The 20,181-nt window shown below is 55.0% G+C and overlaps 1 protein-coding gene across 3 annotated transcripts in view; it reads left to right on the top strand.

Moving 5' to 3' along the window:
- PFKP (phosphofructokinase, platelet) overlaps positions 1–20,181 on the top strand; it is a 238,214-nt gene that overhangs the window by 36,313 nt on the left and 181,720 nt on the right. For all 3 annotated transcript variants that reach the window (XM_049705461.1, XM_049705462.1, XM_049705463.1), the window contains 11 exons: positions 492–536; positions 723–831; positions 4,501–4,596; positions 5,871–5,963; positions 6,576–6,701; positions 8,211–8,275; positions 8,785–8,854; positions 9,142–9,288; positions 11,515–11,585; positions 13,131–13,218; positions 13,834–13,986. In XM_049705461.1, the coding sequence (XP_049561418.1) occupies positions 492–536; positions 723–831; positions 4,501–4,596; positions 5,871–5,963; positions 6,576–6,701; positions 8,211–8,275; positions 8,785–8,854; positions 9,142–9,288; positions 11,515–11,585; positions 13,131–13,218; positions 13,834–13,986 (1,063 nt within the window). The remainder of the gene's footprint in view (positions 1–491; positions 537–722; positions 832–4,500; positions 4,597–5,870; positions 5,964–6,575; positions 6,702–8,210; positions 8,276–8,784; positions 8,855–9,141; positions 9,289–11,514; positions 11,586–13,130; positions 13,219–13,833; positions 13,987–20,181) is intronic.

Below are 20,181 nucleotides of genomic sequence, written 5' to 3'. Positions count from 1 at the left end.
TGCCACTGTCTCAGGGCCACGCCCAGTGGAACTGCGACCGGTGGAAAACCATGTCCCCTTCGGGTTCCCAGGGTCACTGGTGGTGGTTAGTTTCCCATTTGTGGAAAGGCTGTGGTCCCCGGGTGTGGACCTGACTCTGTGACTGTCGTGTCCTGCCTTGCTGCGGGCGGTCTCCAGCCCACGGTTGTGGCCCGAGAAGCAGCTGACGCTGCCCAGCAGAGCCGTTGTCTTGGGAAGAGCACACACGTGTCCTGGTAGCATGAGCGTGTCTGGCACAAGCACACCTGCTATAAAACACAACCGGGAGGTGCTTCTCGCTGCTGCAGCCCCTTTGCTGGAAAGAGCTTGAAACACACTCACAATAGCATTTGCTTGTGTAGAAAGTGGGTCATTTGCGGGGCAGCTCAGGTACCTGCTGGAAACACAAAGCAGGCGTTTCTGTTTGCTTTCCCGGTGGTGCTAAGTGGATGTTTCCTTTATCTCTTTTCCAGCCACCAGAGGACCTTCGTCCTGGAAGTCATGGGGAGGCACTGCGGGTACGTACGTGCGGATGTGACGGGGATGGAGAGGACCGATAGCACAGTCCCTGCGGGGCCCCGCACCCTAGCACGAAGGTGCCAGGAAGGGTTCCCGAGGAGCCAGCGGCGTCCTGTCTGCCGGGGCCGGCCCTGAGCTCAGGGTGCCCTGAGCAGCCCCACGAGGTCATTGCTGTCTCCGTGCAGGTACCTGGCCCTGGTGAGTGCGTTGGCCTGTGGGGCCGACTGGGTGTTCCTTCCAGAATCTCCACCAGAAGAAGGTTGGCAGGAAAACATGTGCATCAAACTCTCAGAGGTAAACCCACGTTTCGCCTCTCTTAACTGCCAGCGATTCTGGTTGTGCTGCCCCGGCCGTGATTTGCGGTGGCTGTTAGCATGTTCGGTTTGGATGGAGTTTTAGACAGGTGACAGCTTTCTGCTCAAAGTGGCTTCAGGCTGGTCGCTTCAACCCCTCACGCGTCCATCCACCTCCCACTGTTGCAAAGAGTGATTCGAGGGAAAACAGCTGAAGCTTTTGTGTTTCTCGTGCAAAGCAGCAGCTACAACTGTAAACAGAGGAGGTGATGTGAGAGTCCAGGGTCTGGGGAACGTGCTGCCTCCCTGACCCCACGTGACAGGGACGGGAGACCTGTGTGTTGACTCCATCCGAATCCCCCATCTTGCCGTGTGGCACACGTGGTGACAGCTCCTTCCGCTGTGGGGTCCCCACCATGCTGGCCTTGCTGTGGGTTGGCCTGCTGTCTCCTCTGAGCCAGGCTTTTCCTTCCTTCTGTCTGCGGGTTGGGCTTGTGTTTCACCCCGTGGATTATCAGTGCCGGGCAGATTTCCTCTAGTTAAGGCTTCTAACTAAGGCATGCGAGGCCTCGTAGAAAACAACGGTTCGCATTCGGGACGGAAATCCCAATGCGTATTGAATTTCCCTTCTCTTATTTTCATAACCATCTTATCACTGTTCCATAGGCAATAAAGTAAACATATGTCAGAGGTTAATTATTGTTGCATTCAGCAAACACGTAAACTTTGCATATAGCCAGGACCCACGTTTCTTAAGATATGGCCATTGCCTTCAAAGTGATGGGTTCCAAGAAAGGAATTCCAGCAACAAATCAAATAAGCTTTGCTGACCCAGAACCTCCGTAAGAAACTGTTGGTAAAGCTGTCCTTTTACTAGGAAGAATCATGCACCCTTTTGAGGCTGGAGCTCTAGGCTGCAGCAGGCCAGGGGCACGTCCCAGGGATAACTATGACCATTGAAGTAACAAACGAGTTCATTATCTCTTGGTTCTGACCTGGGGACCTGGGCGGCATGCTGTGCCGGCCAGCTGGTGTGGGAAGGTATGTGGCTGGTTGCAGGAGTCAAGCACTGGCCCTCCTGTTAGGCAGGTCCTTCATCGTGGCGCTGAGGACATCCACTTAATTGCCATTCCACGGGGCATTACTTGAGGGACGTGCCTGTCCCTGCATCTGTCCCTTCTCCTCCCGAGTCCCTGCCCTCGTTGACAGTGACACTACACAGGCCAAGGTCTAATGCCCTTAGAGAGCCGGAAGCACCCTGGCTGTGAGGAAGCGCCTGGCTGGGCAGAAGATCAGCAGTGAGGCCGTGGGGCTGTTTTTTAGGTTTCTCCATTATTTCTGTAACTGTGTGGTCTGATCTGCAAACCTCCTTGAGTTTCGGACATTGTAAAGTGCCCTGTCAGCTAGGACGTGTTGGGATTCCCCCTTAAGCGTTGGCAGAGTTAGGACTAGTGGCTTAAGCTCACTTGGGTGGAAACACTCGATATTGTAGTGCCTGTCATAAATTTTTATTGGTTATCAGTGTAGCACTGTGAGAGTTTCTCTAAACACCTTACCAGATAATTGGCCCAGGAAGCAAGCCCCAGAGCATCCCCCAATCATGGGCATTTCGGTATAAAGTTGGAAAGGACTCGGGGGTATCAGAAGTCCCAGGGCTGGATCCTGGCTCTGCCAACCACGGAGCAAATGATGTTTGGTCAGACGACCTCCCCTTCATGTCCTAAGTTCCTCAGCTGTAACTCAGGGTCATGCTGCTGCTCCTTAGAGATTTTGTGAGGATTCAGTGAATGAGTGACTCCATCCGGGTGGGGGACCAGGAGGCAGTCAATGAACTACACAGACAAGCTGGCTGTCTTCCCACCTGAGTGGATAGGTGACCCCATTATTTTTTTATTTTTTTATAAGTTTATTTATTTATCTTTGGCTGCATTGGGTCTTCGTTGCTGTGCCAGGACTTTCTCTAGTCACAGCAAGCAGGGGCTACTCTTCGTTGCGGTGTGCGGGCTTCTCACTGTGGTGGCTTCTCTTGTTGCGGAGCATGGGCTCTAGGCGTGCGGGCTTCAGTAGTTGTAGCTCATGGGCTTCAGTAGTTGTGGCTCGCGGGCTCTAGAGTGCAGGCTCAGTAGTTGTGGCGCACAGGCTTAGTTGCTCCGCGGCATGTGGGAACTTCCTGGACCAGGGCTTGAACCCACGTCCCCTGCATTGGCAGGCGGATTCTTAACCACTGCGCCACCAGGGATGACCCCAACCCCATTATTTTTTTTTTAGCCACTTTGGAATATTGTATTGTATGGATGAAGTATGGCTATTTGGCCAATTCCATATCTGTGGACCAGTCATTACTTCCATTTTTGCTCTTTCAAGTGATGCTAAAATAATCATTCTTGTTGTCGTATCTTTATACCTTTTAGAAAGTACTCTGATTAATAAGTTCTTCAAAGTGTAGCACATTTTGGGACTTCCCTGGTGGGCTAGTGGTTTCACTAGACCTTTCACTGCAGGGGGCACTGGTTCGATCCCTGGTTGGGGAACTAAGATCCTGCATGCCACGCGGTGTGGCCAATAAAAAAAAAAAGTGTAGCAAATTTAACATATAAACCAACAAGACAGCATGTGTGTTTGTGATGCAGGACGGGCCGAGCCCTTTTGGCTGACACTCTCAGGTGCTGCCCACTCTGGGCTCACTGCCCCACACAGCTCACACCCCCCAGAGGAGGGTCCTTGACTGGGGACTTGAGGGAGAACAGACTCACTGAGAGTGATTTGGGGCATCACAGGATGCTGGCCGTGAGCCTGGGAGCACTGCGGACCCCAGTGTTGGATGCTGCCAGCCTGGCTGTTCCTGCAGGGCGGCTCCAACCCCGCCTGAGCCCACATTCCCCTCTGTGCCCCTCCTGCCCAGGCCTGGGGCTGGCGCTGCCCATCACAAAGGTGAAAATCAGTTTTTAAGCACTGATTTTTTTTTTAAATAAATGTATTTATTTATTTTTGGCTGTGTTGGGTCTTTGTTTCTGTGGGAGGGCTTTCTCCAGTTGTGGCGAGTGGAGGCCACTCTTCATCACGGTGCGCAGGCCTCTCACTGTCACGGCCTCTCCCGTTATGGAGCACAGGCTCCAGACGCGCAGGCTCAGTAGTTGTGGCTCACAGGCTTAGTTGCTCCGCGGCATGTGGGATCTTCCCAGACCAGGGCTCGAACCCATGTCCCCTGCATTGGCAGGCAGATTCTTAACCACTGCGCCACCAGGGAAGCCCTAAGCACTGATTTTTATTCCCCGTTATTTCTGTAACTGTATGGTCTTATGTGCAAACCTCCTTGAGGTGAGGTGGCAGGAAGCTCTGCCTTCCGGGGGAGTTGTCGGGCCTGGTTTGCAGTGGAGAGCCCCCTCCCCGGAGAGCCTAGCCTTGGAGCTCATCACCGTCCGGGGGTCGGGGTCAAAGGCAGCGGGGGCCAGCCTCTGCCTCTGGTGATGTCACAGCAGCTTCTGCGTCTGCAGTCCTATCCCACCTGCTTACCTAGGGTACCTTGACCTGCCTGTGTCCTTAAGAACCACCTATGAAATCAGGTGACTGTTTCTCCCTGGAGAGAGGCCAGTTCAGATGGGGCAGAGGCCCCTGTTGTGTCGTTAAGAATGGTTTAGGCATTTGAGGATTTCATCTTTTGTTTCCTTAGAACCGTGCCCGGAAAAAAAGACTGAACATAATCATTGTGGCCGAAGGAGCCATTGACACCCAAAACAGAGCCATCACCTCTGAGCAAATCAAGGAGGTGAGTGTCTCAGGCTTCTCACCCCCCGAGCCTGTCTAGAAACGGGAGATTTAGACACCACGGGCAGGGCGGGAGTCTGGAACCATGTGCTATTATTTAAAGTTATTTTGTTCTTCTTGTTCATTAAAAATATTTTCGTAATGACTCATAACTTTATTGGCATCAGAATCATACAGCTCCTGGTGAGCTCCTGCCTCTGGAATACTGTTGGGAATATTCCCAGAGGCCCCGGGCTCCCCCGACAGAGACAGAGGAAATGCAATCGGGTGGGGTTAGAAGGTTCCAGCTCTGGGTGGCGGCTGCCCAGGAGCTAGGAGGTCAGCAGAGTTCCGTCTCCCACCGGAGCATCAGCTGAGCATGGCCTTATTCACAGAGAAAGCCGCTCGGCTGGCCTTAGTCACTGCTCCTCCACCCTGCATGGAGGCCGACCCCGCAATCCTGTTGCCCGAGTCCTGTTGGGCTTGGTCGGCGGGTGCTGGCTTGTCTGGCCCAGGAGGGATCTGCTATGCTCCCCGGTTGCCCAGGTAACTGGGCAGGTTCTGGACACAGTGCTGGGGAGACAGACTCAGGCTCTGGTGGAAGCCGCCCATCAGGGCAAAGGACATCATCACCTTGGCTTTGCAAGTTGGTTTCTCTGATGCCTTTTACGTATTCCCTGACCAGCTTTTCACCTGATTATCAAAATATCTGTGAAAGTCATCTGCCAGTATTTATAGAAGTAATCAATACAGTCAGGGCAAAGATATTCCTTCCCACTTAACTGAAGTTGAGATTGGATTGTGGAATATTAGAGCCAAAAGGGACCATGGAATTCCTGTTACCCAGCCCCATCATTTTTATAAAGTAAATGAGGGCCAGTCAAGGCAGGTAGCCTGTCCCGGCCACTGGCTGGGTTCACCTGGGCCCTGGACTGAGGGGACGTCATGCTTTTCAAATACAACCTTACAAATTCAAGGTGATTTCAGGGAAATGTTTAGATTTTTACAAAGTATATGCTTGAAATACAAGCTATAGAAACAGTGTTTTTTTAAAATTGTGTTACTTGTGTTCACTTGCGAGGTAGGAGCACAAAGGTTTTATTTGATGATAAAAGTATTCTTTAAAAAATATTAATTTCAGCAAGCCGTTAAACATTCTTTCAGGAAGTGAAATTTAGAAACTAGAACATTCTTCAACATAGATGTGTAGGAAGGGGAGAGAGACCTTCCCCTGCTCCCAGCCCCCAGCCCTAGAACAAGCTGATGTGCCCAGCCATGTTCTGTGTTTCCCCTCAGCTCGTGGTCACACAGCTGGGTTATGACACTCGGGTGACCATCCTTGGACACGTGCAGAGAGGTGGGACGCCTTCAGCCTTTGATAGGATTTTGGTAAGTGAGGCTGGAAATGGTCAGGCATCGTCACAAGGAAAGGAACACCTCTGGGATTGCAAAGGGACCAGTCTGCTACGAAGACTGGGTGATCTTGAGTAGAGCCATCGGTAAAGGGCATCTCTGCCCACAGCACCGGCTGGCTTGTCCCTAGGGTGCTACGGCCTGTAGTCTCATAGGGAGACCTGCTAACCGAGGGGGGTTCCTAGGCCCCTGGTGACCCAGACACTGAGAGACCCTGCCAAATGTGGGGGACAAACCCAGAAGGTGGAAAGGGGGTGTCCACGGGCAGGTTTCTAGAAATGGACCCAGGGACCACAGAGACCCAGAGTCCAATTCTCGGTTTCCTGCTCCGCACGCCTCTGACCACCCTGCCCCTCAGCGCGCCAGTTCCTAGCGGAGTTGATCTCGTTGTTGGAGGTGGTTAGAAGTGATCGGGAAGGGCTCTGAGTAACTAACGGGGACTCGGTGCAGGAGAAGCGAGGGGGCCTTGAGGACGGAGGAGCTGAGAACAGGGCTGGTCCTGTCTGAACGAGGGGAGCCTCTGTGGGCGCCGGGCTGGTCTCCGGGTTGGCCCGGGGCCAGCTCCAACCATCGTGATGTCATTACCAGGCCAGCCGCATGGGGGTGGAGGCCGTGGTCGCCCTCCTCCAGGCCACCCCCGAGACCCCGGCCTGCGTGGTGTCGCTGAGCGGGAACCAGGCGGTGCGGCTGCCACTGATGGAATGCGTGCAGATGGTGAGTGCGGGGCTGGGCCCTGCCCAGCACAGGGCGGACCGGGGGCAGGTACCTCCCCCAGCACAGGCGGACAGCCTTCCCCGGGACCCAGGGCCCCCTCCCCGGGCCCATGACACCGAGCACGCGGGCCCCCTCCGCGAGTCTAGTCTGTCGGGAGGGGGTGTCCTCGGGGTACCCGGGCGCTTCCTGTGGGCAGGTCAGAGAGGCCGGAGACGGCTCTGCAGGGACCGCGGGGAGATTCTCGGGGTGGGGAGGGCACCATCCAGCCTCTCCAGGGTCAGCTGCTCCTGCCCTCCCATCCCCGAGGCCCTCACACCTGTGATGTGACAGGGATGGCCGACTCGGGGGACCCCAACGTGCGCCGCCTCCTCTGGGTGTGGAGCGCAGGCCAGTGGCTGCACGGAAGCAGGGGATGGTTTTCCAGTTGACCGTCCAGTAGCTGCAGCGGCCGTGGAGTTGCGTTAGGAATTGTTACTGTTTTTTATTTTGCAAAGTCTATTCACGACTCTCATTTTATTTGGTCTTCCCAGTGGCTCTGAGGTGTATGTATTTTATGACATGTACAGAGAGGTAATTAAGTCACAGGACTTGTTGAAAGTAACCCCTCAGAAACATACTTTCCAAAAGCCGATGGCAGTAGAGGAAGTCTGTGCGTGTGTGTGCATGTGTGTGCATGTGTGTATGAGGGTGTGTGCACGTGTGTGGACTCTGAGGCTGTGGCTCAAAAGAACAGAATGTGGAATGATGAGCAGCAGCTTATTGTGAGCACATTTCTTCTGTCCAGTGTCTCTGTCCGTTTTGAGACAGGCAGCCAGTAGGTACCACTAGCTTGTCCTTGAACGACCATACGTCTCAGCCAGCCTGTTCACAAGGCCACAGCCAACCCCTCACTGACCACTGCTTGCCAGGTGTCTTCCTAAGGGCCTGGCAGCGTTGACCACCACAATGACAGTGGAAGTAGGGGCATTTTTCTCACCACACAGAGGAGGAAACTGAAGCTCAGAGTGATGGATGACTTGCCTGGGATCCTGAGGTTGAAGGGGGTGGGCGGGGGCGGTGCTGGTCCCAAAGCGCTCTGTTCCCCGGGACAGTCGGCCCCCCGCCCCTGCCACAGCGTCACCTGCGTCCTCCGCTCCCCGGGGACGGGGTGGTTCTGTTCGTTCTTCCCTCACCAGCGTCAAACGGGGATTTTTCAGAGCCTGGCCTGGGAGATCCGCTTCCTTCTGGCCTCGCTCTCATGGGCCGGAATCCCTAAGATTTCAGGCCTCGCTTACTCTGGCAAGGCCGGTGGTCCCACCTCGTCCTTTTCTACGAAGCAGCTTGGGTGGGCAGCCTAGGCTTCCCTCCCGTAGCCAGGCAGTGCAGGCTCGCTGACCCCAGGCTGCTGGCTACAAGGTTGGACATGAAGGGACCCGGATGCAAGGACCAAGCTGGTTCCAGGTCCCTAGCCTGGATCTGAGGATGCACCGTCTTGACATGTTCTTTCTTCCTTTCGTTAATTGCTTAAAGACCCAGGAAGTACAAAAGGCGATGGATGAGAGGAGATTTAAGGACGCTGTGCAACTCCGAGGAAGGTGGGTCTTCCGGGAAAAAACCTGTTTTACTGGGAGCCTTTGTTCATCAGGCCTGGTGTTAGAATGTACCTCCAGGCGGTGCTTGTTCTGTATCAACATAAGAAGTCAGAAATTAAGACAGTATGAAGTCAAGGCACTGTTCCTAAAGGTCAATGGCCCGGGTGACTAATTACAGAGAAATTTATTTTTGTGGGGGTGGGGGGGTGGGGGTGGGGTTGTTTAGAAGCTGATGAAATTAGGATAGAGAGTGGCGTGTGGCTGCTAGCATTTGGGGAAAGAAACTTGCTGCATCCTAAACGCCCCATGCCCCTCAGCCCCTTATAGGACATCCATTCCAAGTCACTGGGAACACCTGAGGCTGCCTTCCCTGCGAGCCCGAACACAAAGCTGGCACCTGCGGGCCATCTGCCTCCGGCACAAGCGTCCTCTGAGGCCCCTTCTCCCCAGATGAGCCCATACTGCTCCGTCTACATTCTAACCTTTGGTCTGACACCGTCCTTTTCTTCTAGGAGCTTTGAGAACAACCTGAACACCTACAAGCGGCTCGCCATCAAGCTGCCAGACTCCCAGATCCGTAAGGTAGGAAACGCTGCGCTGCGCCACGTCCCTGCCTCCGGCAATGCCTGGGTCCTACTCTGGCCTGGGTGTCCTTCTGCCCTGGCCAGTTCGGGTCTTGGCTCCCAGGAGACCATACCGCGCCCCGTCGACCCTTTCCTCCTGCCCCCTCCCACCTGGGTGATTAGGCTTTTCAGTTCCGGCGCCTGGGCCCCGCGCTCAGCCCATACGCTCCGGCCCCAGGGTGCAGCGGTGCGAGCCGTATCTGCTGCGACCCGCACACACCCACACGCCCCCCCTCCGACTTACAGAGCAACTGCAATGTGGGCATCGTGAACGTGGGTGCGCCCGCCGCCGGCATGAACGCGGCCGTGCGCGCGGCCGTGCGCGTGGGCATCTCCGACGGACACAAGGTGTTCGCTGTGTACGACGGCTTTGAGGGCTTCGCCAAAGGCCAGGTGAGTCCCGGGGGCGCCTGGCGAGGGAGGTCCTTGCTGAGAAGGCAGATTCCGGATTTCTCAAAGGTGGTAGGGAGGGCCTCTCTGGGGTCCAAGGACCCGGGCATTAGGTGGAAAGGGGAGCACGTGCGCACGAGGCAGCAGTGAGGTGTGCATGGGATGCCGTGGGTGATGCAGAAGGCCAGCGCGCTGAGCACCCACTCCGATAAAAACCTAGGGAAGAGATTAGCTGCTTGAGTGCTTACTGAATACACTTACTGCTCCTCCGCGATTTACTTACTGTGTTAACCCATTTAAATCTCTCAAAAATCTAAGATATTACCCCATTTTCCTAATGAGAAAGCTGGGGCACCGAGACTTAATTCACAAGACCAAGGTCATAGGATGCAGGGTGCTAAACACGTGGGGAGGCTACAGACGCTACGCTCTTAGCTGGGTGTTTCCTGGTTCCCTCTCATCCGAGGTTTCAGTTCTGCGGTTTGTTACCTGTGGTCCAGGAATATTAAATGGAAAATTCCAGAATAGACAGTCTGTAAGTTTTAAATTACGTGTCGTTGTGAGTAGCGTGATGAAATCTCCAACTGTCAGCTCTGTCCTCCCGGGACATGAATCGTCCTCTCGTCCAGGGTATCTGCCCGTGAGTCACTTGGTGATCAGATCAGCCCTCATGGTATGGCAGTGCTTAAGTTCAGGTGATCCTTACTTTACTTAATAATGTCCCCAAAGTGCAAGACGGGTGATGCTGGCAATTTGGATATTCTCTTACTGCGCCTGTTTATAAATTAAATTTTATCCTAGGCGTGTATGTATAGGGAAAGGTGGATATGTAGGGTTCCAGCGTCACTGGGGGTCTTGGAACATACTCCCTGCAGATAAGGGGGCGGCTGTGTTTATTCACCCAGTGACTCAGCAGCTACTTACTGAGTTCTTAGGCTGTGGAACCAAATTGGTGAAGAATGCAGACAAGACTCCCTGCATCTCAGGGAGGGAGATGACAGAGGTAAAAATCAGTGGAGTGAACTCTCCAGCATATCAGAACGTGACTGGGGCTAAAAAAACGCAGGGGAGGAGGTTGGAGTGCCATGGGCATCTTCACTGAGGCCCTCCAGCCAGTGATGCTGGGAGGTGACCCCAGACCAACGTGTGAAGGGCTGAGCAAGTGCCCTCGGGGACACCGGATCTTGGTCCCAGGCAGGGCGGGCGGTGCAAAGGCCCTGAGCTGTTGGGGGGTGGGGCGGGAGGGGCTCACGTGACTGCGAGGGGGAAGGAGGAAGGGGGTGAGGGAAAAGGAGGAGAGGGCCGGATGGTTTGTAGGTGATCCTAAGGGGTCTGGCCTTTGCTTTGAAAAGACAGGAGGGTTTGGAGCAGGGGTGTGGTGCATTCTGACAGGTTTCCGTAAGAGGCAGGAGTAGGGAAGCAGGAGAGTACTTGGGGGACTATCTGCAATAGCCCAGGCAGGATGCGGGCGGCTTGGTCCAATCTGGTGATGGCAGAGTCCGTGGGAAGTCTTCCATGGTCTGGGTGCATTTTGAAGGCCTGGCCAATAAGATTTGCTCTAGTACTAAGTATGCACAGGTGTGAAGAAAGGAGGCAGGAATGAGTTGCAACTGATGGACATGGGAGATCTGAGAGGCGCTGGGACTTGGATGGAGTGGGAGGTGCCCAGTGAGCAGGTGGCACCCTGTGCAGGGTCTTCAGGAGACCTGGGCGAAGATGCGTGTTTGGAGGCCGGTGATATTCCAAACTGTGGCCGCCCCGAGTGTGTGTGTGTGGGGGAAAGGAAAGCGTTTTGCTGTTATGGCTGTGGGGTGTTGTGCAAACACCTAGTGGGCATTTATTGGTGCTCGTAGGTAGTTCTCAATTTTTAAGAAGCATTTTTTTAATCTTAGTTTGATTAAGAAAACTGTAATATTAATTTTTCTTTTACTTCGCAATGGTGGGATTTGGCTAACTAAAGCATGCCTCTGATAGGCATGGCGGGGAATAAGATGCAGGGTCCTTCCTACATGCGGGGGGCTTTGCCTGTCCGTGTTCCTAATTGTTGAGCCTTAGAATCTGGTTCAGGCTGCAGCTCATTCAGCCTTGAAATGAAAGCCGTTTCCTAACATTTCTCAAATCCTTACAGACACAAAGCCTGTCAGAGGTGCAGACATCTGAGCTGTTTTTAAAGCTCTCTAATTCCTTTTTCTTTTTCGCTACAGCTGTTTCTTTCTGTTTGCACATTAGGTAAAGGAATTTGGCTGGGCAGATGTCGGCGGCTGGACCGGCCAAGGCGGCTCCATTCTTGGGACAAAACGGTAATTCTCCTGTCTTGATTCTGACCTGAATGTTCTTGCGGGGAGCAGCTGGTGCAGATGCTGCTGCTTTAAGTTCCCGTAAAGGAACCCAGGAGGAATTGGTTCACGTCCTGGCTCCGGTCCGGGAGGGACCTGGGTTGTGTTATGGGGAGTTGATGAGATGTGGCCTGAAAAAGAGACAAAGCAGGGGACCTGGGAATGGCTTCCTCTGATAATTCCTTGTTTCCATTGATTGGAAGAACCCAATGGTGGCAGAAACCCCTCATCTCGCTTGAGGTGATGCAGACAGGGATGTCTGAGCTGCGGCGACCTTGCTGTGTAGACAGGATTGATGTTGGCTCAGTGGCGTGGGGACTGCAGGCCTGAGCTGCCAGGTCCTCACAGCCGGAGGGAGGACCTGGGGGGCTCCACACAGAACCACACGTTTCTGAAGTGCAGCCGCTTCTGTTCTCGGGCACAGCCGGGGATGGGGTGTGTTCCCGAGGCGCTGATTTAATACGAAGCTGTTTCTTCTCTGACCTCAGGTGCAGCCATCATTAAGTGGCACATTTTAATGAGGAAAGGAAGTAGTTGGTACTTAAGCCTAACGAGTGTTGCACTCTATATGAACCTGTTTGTTGTCCAGGGGAATTGTCCCAGCCTCTGTCCTGCTGTGAAGCTGGGTGCCCGCGTCACCCAGGAATCTGTGGAGCTGGCCTAGTTCTCCAAAGCGCTTTTGGTCCTGTCACCCCCCAGCGCCCTCGGGGGATGGTGTTCTGACAGCAGAGCTCCAGTTAGGAGCCAGGGCCCTATCGGCTGCCTCCTAGGCCCCTTCTGACCAACTGTAATGCCTCAGCACAGTCGGCTTCACGAGCCCCACCCCGGGGCTGCTCTGGGGTGGCTGGAGGGGCCAGCTGGCAGCGTATTCTCACGATGCTCAGACGCTGGGAGGGACCCTGTAGTCGACATCGTGACCACTCATGTGCCCTGGCCACCCAGGCCCTATGACTTCTCTACACCCACCCCAAGTATAAACCCCTGATACTCCAGACAGCACAAGGGAGAGATCAGGGTGGGTGCTGGTCTCAGGATGGGGCACGGCTGACTATCGTTTGTCTCTTCCACTTGCCGGCCGTGTTTGAACAGGTGGTAAAACGGGACGACATGAGCAGGTGTGCGTGGAGGTGACTTTAAATGAGCTTAGATGGGGTAGGGTACATGTACTCTGTACGTGACTCAAAAACTGGAAGTTTCCATCCAATTATCGTTGTGAACACTTGAAAGCTTTTGTGGTTCATTTTTTTCCCTAACCAGGCAGCAGGGTTCTTTGAGATCCAGGTGTTGGACAGCTGCAAAGTTTCTTCCCCTTTTCTTTTGAAAAGACCCTCTTTTGAGACCTGACTGCTGGCCGCTCTGCCGCGTGTGGTTCCCCAGCCCCTCTGTCCACCAGCAGCGTGGACGAGGGAGCAGACATCCCCCTGCCGCTCAGTGCCGTGCAGCTCAGCCTCGGAGGGTGGGGCACCAAGGGGGTCCGGCCTGACCGCTCCTCCCTTGAACCGTCCCCAGCACCCTCCCCGGGAAGTACCTGGAGGACATCGCTGCTCAGATGCACACCCATGGCATCAACGCGCTCTTGATCATCGGTGGATTCGAGGTACATTCTGCTCCCCTGCTGGCTGGCTAGCGCTGTTGGTTTGAATGGGGACCCCATGCCGGCTCCTGTAAACATTGTGCCGTCTGTCCCTCGGTGTGACCGGGGGTGATGCAGCCTCGGGCCCAGCGGCCACTCAGTAATGGTGATGCAGAGAATGAGGGGTGGCAGCACTCGGGGACAGACACTGGCCCAGCTATGTAAAGGGACTCGATCGAGAAGCGAAAGCTTGACTCCATGTCTGGGGTCTGTCCGCCCAGGGAGTTCTCACCTCTGTCGAGTCTGTAGAGATGACCTTCTCTCTTGAACTGGAAGCCCATTGGCTATTCAGAGAGGAGGGCAGTGATGGGGCCAGATCATTATCTTTTAACTACATGTTGGACTGTCCACCTTCATTTTTGATATTCAGCCAAGATCAGTCCCATGATGACCTTTCTGTTTCCTTTAAAGAAAATGTGAGAGCCTCAAACAGTCAGACTCTCACCCGTGAGCGGCTTAGTCTCACCCCGACGGGACGATGCCCGCAGCCTCACCTTGGGTACAGCGCTGCCCGTGATGGCAATGCATTTCCCTCCCCACCCCTGTCCCATCCCCACAACTGCACACACCCACCTGCAGGCCTACCTGGGACTGTTGGAGCTGTCGGCCGCCCGGGAGAAGCACAAGGAGTTCTGCGTCCCCATGGTCATGGTTCCCGCCACCGTCTCCAACAACGTGCCCGGCTCCGATTTCAGCATCGGGGCAGACACCGCCCTCAACACCATCACCGACGTGAGTGCTGACAGCAGAGCAGGTGCCGCGGACACTAACCCAGGGCGCCTGGCCCGCTTTTATCTACCTGTGCACTCGAGGCAGAACCAGGGCACTAGGGTGGTTTGCTGAAAAGTTAAAAAAAAAAAGAAAAAAAAAAAGGTCCAGTGGTTAAGACTCTGCGCTTCCAATGCAGGGAATGCGGGTTCGATCCCTGGTGGGGAGCTGAGATCCCACATGCTGATGCAGCCAAAAAAAAAAAAAAAAAAAAGTCTGACAATCACCGATTCGGCTTCCAAAGATCTTTTGCCACCGTTTTCCTGTGCCGCGGCCAGGGTGACATCATCTGTAGTGCAGGTAGTTCTGGGTCACAGTGACGTGGATATTCATTTAAATGCCTGTTTTTTTTTTTGGCTGAGCTAAATTTACCAAAAGCCTAAAACACATTATTGTGATAAATCCTGGGTCCACTGGCCTGTGCTTTGATATTCGAGGGTAGAAGCTGGACTAAAGATTTTATAATTTTATTCATTGACCTGAATCCTCTTTTAAACAATCGTATTATTTTTGGTTTCGGCTGATAGCCTCATCCTCATCTTCCCCTTTGTGGACTGGGACGATAAAGCACATCTAAAATAATATTGATGTTATTTGAATGTGGTTTTTTTTTTTTTAGCCAAATGGCCATAACAAAACATAGAAATACCTCTTAATCATTGTATTTGTAAATCACGCTTGGGAAATCACATTGGAGTTTGAAGGTCAGTATCTAACACAGAATGCATCACTCCCTTTTTTCAAAAAATTCGGCATCTAAAATTTTTCAGTAAATTCTAACATTTTATTTTCCTTGCAAGACGTAGATCTTGTGACTGTTTTTCTAAGCATTTTTCCTTAAACCCATGGCATCAAATCTGTCTCTATAGTGCTGGTAGATAAAAGAAAAGCTTTGTGGATAGAATTCTCTATTGGATAGAATTTACCTTGTAAGCAATGCTTGTTTCTTGCTTTCCTGAGCCTCTTAAACTTTCCGCAGTTTCTTTACTGAAAAGCCCTCCAGTGTCGCCTGTGTCCCCACGCTGGACCTCCTGACCTGCGTCCCTGCCCGCTTGCCTGCCGCTGCTTGTGCCTCCCCAGTGACACCATCTGTGCTTTCGCTGCTGTGGGACTAATTCAGCTCCTGATCGATGCTCAAGCTCTGAGTTGAAAGGTCATGTCTGTCGCAAAATGAATGTCATCACTGTGTCACTGCTTCTCCTGCATAGCTGGATCTGAATCTGCTCACTCCACGCTTACAGTAGAGCAACGGAAGTTCATTTCCTAGTTGTCACCTAACTAGACCCCCTTGGGGTGGCAGGGACCCTGGGAGTGGTCGTTGGTGGGTCCTGACCGAGGTCGGTGCTACCACCCTGTGATGTTTCACGCGCCCTCAGGCAGGACGGGATTCTCCCACTTTATAATTCCAGGCTACTTTGCTACAAAGCATGATTTTTCCAGGTGATAAAGATTTCTTACGTGTGTTGTTGAAAATTTGAAAACCAGAATAAGTCCAGGGAAAATTCCAAATGATCCATCCTGCTTCCCTTCAAGGGGTTTTGAGATTATTATGCGACCCTTTACGTTCAGGATTTTATTCATTCAAGTTTCTCGGAGCCAGGCTCACAGTTGTAAAGTGGGCAATGCCTGTCCGTGACTGGGCCAGGGCTGTCCTTACAAGGTAGGTGGGACTGATGCTCCGAGGGCCTAAGTAGGGTGTCTTGTTCTGGTTCATGAAGGATGGTCAGGGGGCCTGCCCCTCCCCAGGCCTGCTCAGTGGATCCTGGAGCTGGGGTGACAGAAGGCCGGGCTGGCGTGTTGAAGTCGCTGGGTTTCTCCCAGGGTTGTGTGTGTTAAGCCACAGTGAGGCTGAGTCTCTTAGGAGGCCTGGGTTCGGGCCTCGGCTGGGCCGGACACTTGCAAGGAGTGGGGCAGCAGGCAGGACCGTGCTGGGGGAGGGGCCTGAGGTGGCCAGAATGTCCCCAGGGCCTAGGGTGAGGACCCCGAGGTGGCCTCATGTGGTCAGCTGTCACATCCTCTGGACCCTTAACCACTGTCCTCATGTCACCTCCTTGTCAGCCTGTGTGCTGAGCTTACAGACATGTCACCCGAAACATCCCCAGGGGATTTAATGTCTCGTAAGGTCACGGCGTCTCTGGGGCAGAGTTAATGCCTCAGGGCAGGTTTTTAGGGACTCCACAGGGTGAGGCTGTGCATTGCATCTACTCCTCAGAACCAGCTCACTCGTCCCCTTCAGAACCGCAGCTGAAGCGACTTCGGGGCTGCCTGGGCCCCGGGAGGTGGCCGTGGCTACAGCTCTGCTGGTGGCCCTGAATTACGTCGGTGTGGGTGGCTCAGCGTCGGCCCCAGGACCTCGGGCTCGCGTCCTGGACAGGGTTTTCCCCGGGCCCCCAGCGTCCCTCCCGTTTTCTTGGAGATCAGAGGAAAAGCAGGGGAGTGATGGTGACCAGAGGGTGGAGAGTACCTGCAGGTGTAGAACCGCCGTCAGATTTCAAGGTGCCGGCGCCCCTGTCCACCCCCTACGTCGTGCGCCCCCTGACCCAGAGTATCCCGGGGCGGGGGTTCACACAGCCCAGGAGTCCGTCTAACTGTGGGGCTCACGTCCGGATCCGGCGGCCCTGCAGTGGTCCTGAGCTGCGCCGGGCGGAGGAGGGTCCGTGTGGGGTGTGGGAGCCAGGCCAGGTGGAGGGAGCAAGAGGCAGGTGAGCAACCCCCTGGAGCCCCTCACCTTCCTCCCGGCCACTCCCTGGACTAACCCACCGCGGGTGCCCCATCCTCGTGTCCTTGGGCTGCAGCCCCCTGAAACCCGGCCTGTTTGGGACTCTAGGGAGTGGATGGGGGGAGGAGTAGGGGGTGGGCAGAGAGCACAGCCCTCCGGGAGGCCTGGATCCATCCTGCCTGTGAATTTTCCTGCAGAAGGCACCCCAAGGTGGTTTTAGGCGGGAGGAATGAAGACAGACGGGGCAGACGCCCATCGGGCGCACGTTCTGCTGCGCATCGGGCTGTGTTTGGAGCTGTGGCTTCAGGGACCCGGGTCACTAATGAGCCACTTTGACTAACACTGAGGCAGGGGATCTGGACCCCAGACCTGTGCTTGAGAAGGCCCACTTCTCTGACACCTGAGCCCAACAGTTTCACTGGGATCCCAACCAACTCGGGGCTCAGGGCACCCAGCGCTGCTCGGTGTGAGATTCACAGGGCCCCGAGGGGAGGGGGCTTCCCAAGCTCTGCCTTCAGAGCTGTGGCAGCTGGCACTGCGTCTCTGATGTGGGACCCAGCGCACTGGCCCAGCCCCTAAGCTCTCCCCAGGCGCCCACCCCCAGTGGTGGCCCTCACCTCCTCCCAGATGCCAAGAAGGGACAGGTTGTTTCTCCAGCCCTGTCCCAGCGCCGCCAGGCCCCGCTCTGCTGCCCGCCTGCCTGGCACAGTGGTGTGCCTGGTCCTGAGGCCTTGCCTGAGCCTGCACCCCGAGGCCCCCAATTCTGAGTCTCCCCCATGCACCCCATGTCCCCCCACTGCTGGATCCCCGAACTGCTGAGTCCCCCCTCCTGCACCCCATGTCGCCAAACTTCTAGGTCCCCCCTCCTGCACCCCATCGCCCCCCACTGCTGAGTCCCCCCGCCTGCACCCCAGGCCCCCACTTCTGAGTCACCCCTCCTGCACTCCATGTCCCCCCACTGCTGGGTCACCCCTCCTGCAAAGCAGGTCCCCCGCTTCTCAGTCTCCCCTCCCGCACCCATGTTCTCTCACTACTGGGACCCCCTCCTGCACTCCATAGCCCACCACCGCTGTGTTCCACCTCCTGTACCTCAGGCCCCCCACATCTAAGTCTCCCCTCCTGCACCTCATGTCCCCTCACTTCTAAGTCTCCCTTCCTGCACTCCATGTCCCCCCACTGCTGGGTCCCACCTCCAGCACCCCAGGAGCCACACTCTGAGTCTCCCGTACTGCACCCCATGTGCCCCAACTTCTGAGTCTCCCCTCCTGCACCCCATGTCCCCCCACTAAGTCTCCCCTCCTGCACCCCAAGAACCCCCACTTCTAGGTCCGCCCTCATGCACACGAGGTGCCCCAATTCTGAGTCTCCCATCCTGCACTCCATACCCCCCACTGCTGGGTCCCCCTACCTCAAACCAGGTCCCCCACTTCTGAGTCTCCCCGCCCGCACCCCATGTTCTCCCAATGCTGGGTCCCTCCTGAAACCCAGGCCCCCCACCTCTGAGTCTCCCCTCCTGTACCCCATGTCCCCCCACTACTGAGTCTCCCCTCCTGCACACCATTTCCGCCTAATGCTGGGTCCAACTCCTGCACCCCATTTCCCCCCACTTCTGAGTCTCCCCTCGTGTACCCCTGGCCCCACACTTCTGAGTCTCTCCACCTGCACCCCATGTCCTCCCACTTCTGAGTCTCTCCTGCACCCCATGTCCCCCCACTTCTGAGGCTCCCCTCCTGTACTCCATGTTCCCCCACTGCTGTGTCCACCCTCCACCGCAGGCACCCCACTTCCGAATCTCCCCTTCTAGCCCGTCCTCCTACTTCTGAGGCTCACCTCCTGCCCCCGTTGTCCCCCCACTTCTGTCTCCCCTCCTGCACCCCATATCCCCCCAGTTATGAGTCACCCCACCTTCACCCCTTGTCCACCCAGTACTGAGTACTCCTCCTGCACCCCATGTCTTCCAGCTTCTGAGTCACCCCTCCTGTACCCCATGTCTCACCACTACTGAGTCTCCCCTGCTGCACCCCATGTCCTCCCACTACTGAGACTCCCCTCCTGCACCCGTTGTCCCCCATTTCTGTCTCCCCTCCTGTACGCCATATACCCCTTCTGAGTCTCCCCACCTGCACCACATGTCCCCCCACTTCTGAGTCTCCCCTCCTGCACTCTAGGCCCCAAACTTCTGTATCTCCCCTCCTGTACCCCATGTGCCCCTACTGCTGTGTCCCCCCTCCTGCACCCCAGGCACCCCAATTCTTACTCTGTCTTCACCTAGCTGATTCAGTCCCCTGCCTCAATTAATCTACTGATGATTCCTCTTAGTGTATTTTTCATTTCGGTTGTCCTTCACCTGTGTTTGGTTTCTCCTTTATATTTTCGAACTCCTTGTTAAAAACGTGAAATTCCTTGCTCTGTTCATCAGTTCTTACCCGAGTTCTTTGATCATCTTTATGATCATTACCTTAAACACTCTATCGGATAGATTGCCGATCTCTACTTCACTTAGTTTTTCTCCTGGGGTTTTCATCTTATTCCTTCCACATGGTCCTCTATCACCTAATTTTGCCTAATTTTCAGTTTTCATTTCTGTGCATTTGGTAGGTTGGTTACATTTCCTGATCTTGGAGAAGTTGCCTTTTGCAGGAGATGTCCTATACATCCCAGCTGCACACTTGCCTCTGGTCACCAGAGCTGTATGCTTTAGGGGTGTCCCCTGTGTGAGCTATGTGGCTCCTTCTGTTTTGGTGAGCTGACTGCTGAGGGCAGTCTTGTAGGTATGGTCGGCCCCTGGTCTGGTTGGTGGTGAGCCCCTGCTTTATGCCCAGGCTGCCGGCTACGGTTGGAGGGGTCAGGTCACAAGGCAGCTGGCTGTGGAACCCTGGGTGGTCTCGGGGCTAGTGCTGGCTCACTGGTGGGCAGAGCCAGGTTCTGGGGTGTGTGTTTGCAGGGTTCCCAGATCCAGTGTCAGCCTGCTGGTGGATTGGGCCAGTTCCTGACACAGCTGGCTGCAGCTTCTGGGGTGTCCCAAAGCTAGTCCTGGTCTGAAGGTGGGCGGGGCTGACTGAGGAGTCCAGAACTCTCAGAGCTGGTGTCAGCCTGCTGGTGGTGGGTTGAGGACCCAGGGGTCCTGGAGTTTGTGCCAGCCTGCCTGTATGTTGGCTGGGTCCCGACAAGTCAGGGTGTGGTGCTGAAGTGGTTCTGCAGTGGGTGTCCACCTGCTGGTGGGTGAAGCCAGGTCCTGGTGCTAGTCCTGTACCCTGTTGTGTGGACCAGGTCCCGAGTCTCTGGCTGCAGGGCTCGGTGTCCCATAGTCTGTGTCAGAACACTAGTTGGTGGGGTCAAAGCTCAGGGGGACCTAGGGCTGGTGCTGCCCCACTTCTGAGTCTCCCCTCCTGCACCCCATGTCACCCCGCTTCTGAGTCTCCCCTCCTGCACTCCATGTC

The sequence above is a fragment of the Orcinus orca genome, chromosome 2 (assembly GCF_937001465.1).
Source record: "Orcinus orca chromosome 2, mOrcOrc1.1, whole genome shotgun sequence".
Lineage (NCBI taxonomy): Eukaryota > Metazoa > Chordata > Mammalia > Artiodactyla > Delphinidae > Orcinus > Orcinus orca.
The sequence above is the reverse complement of the archived record's forward strand: the minus strand, read 5'-3'. Positions and strand labels throughout refer to the sequence as shown.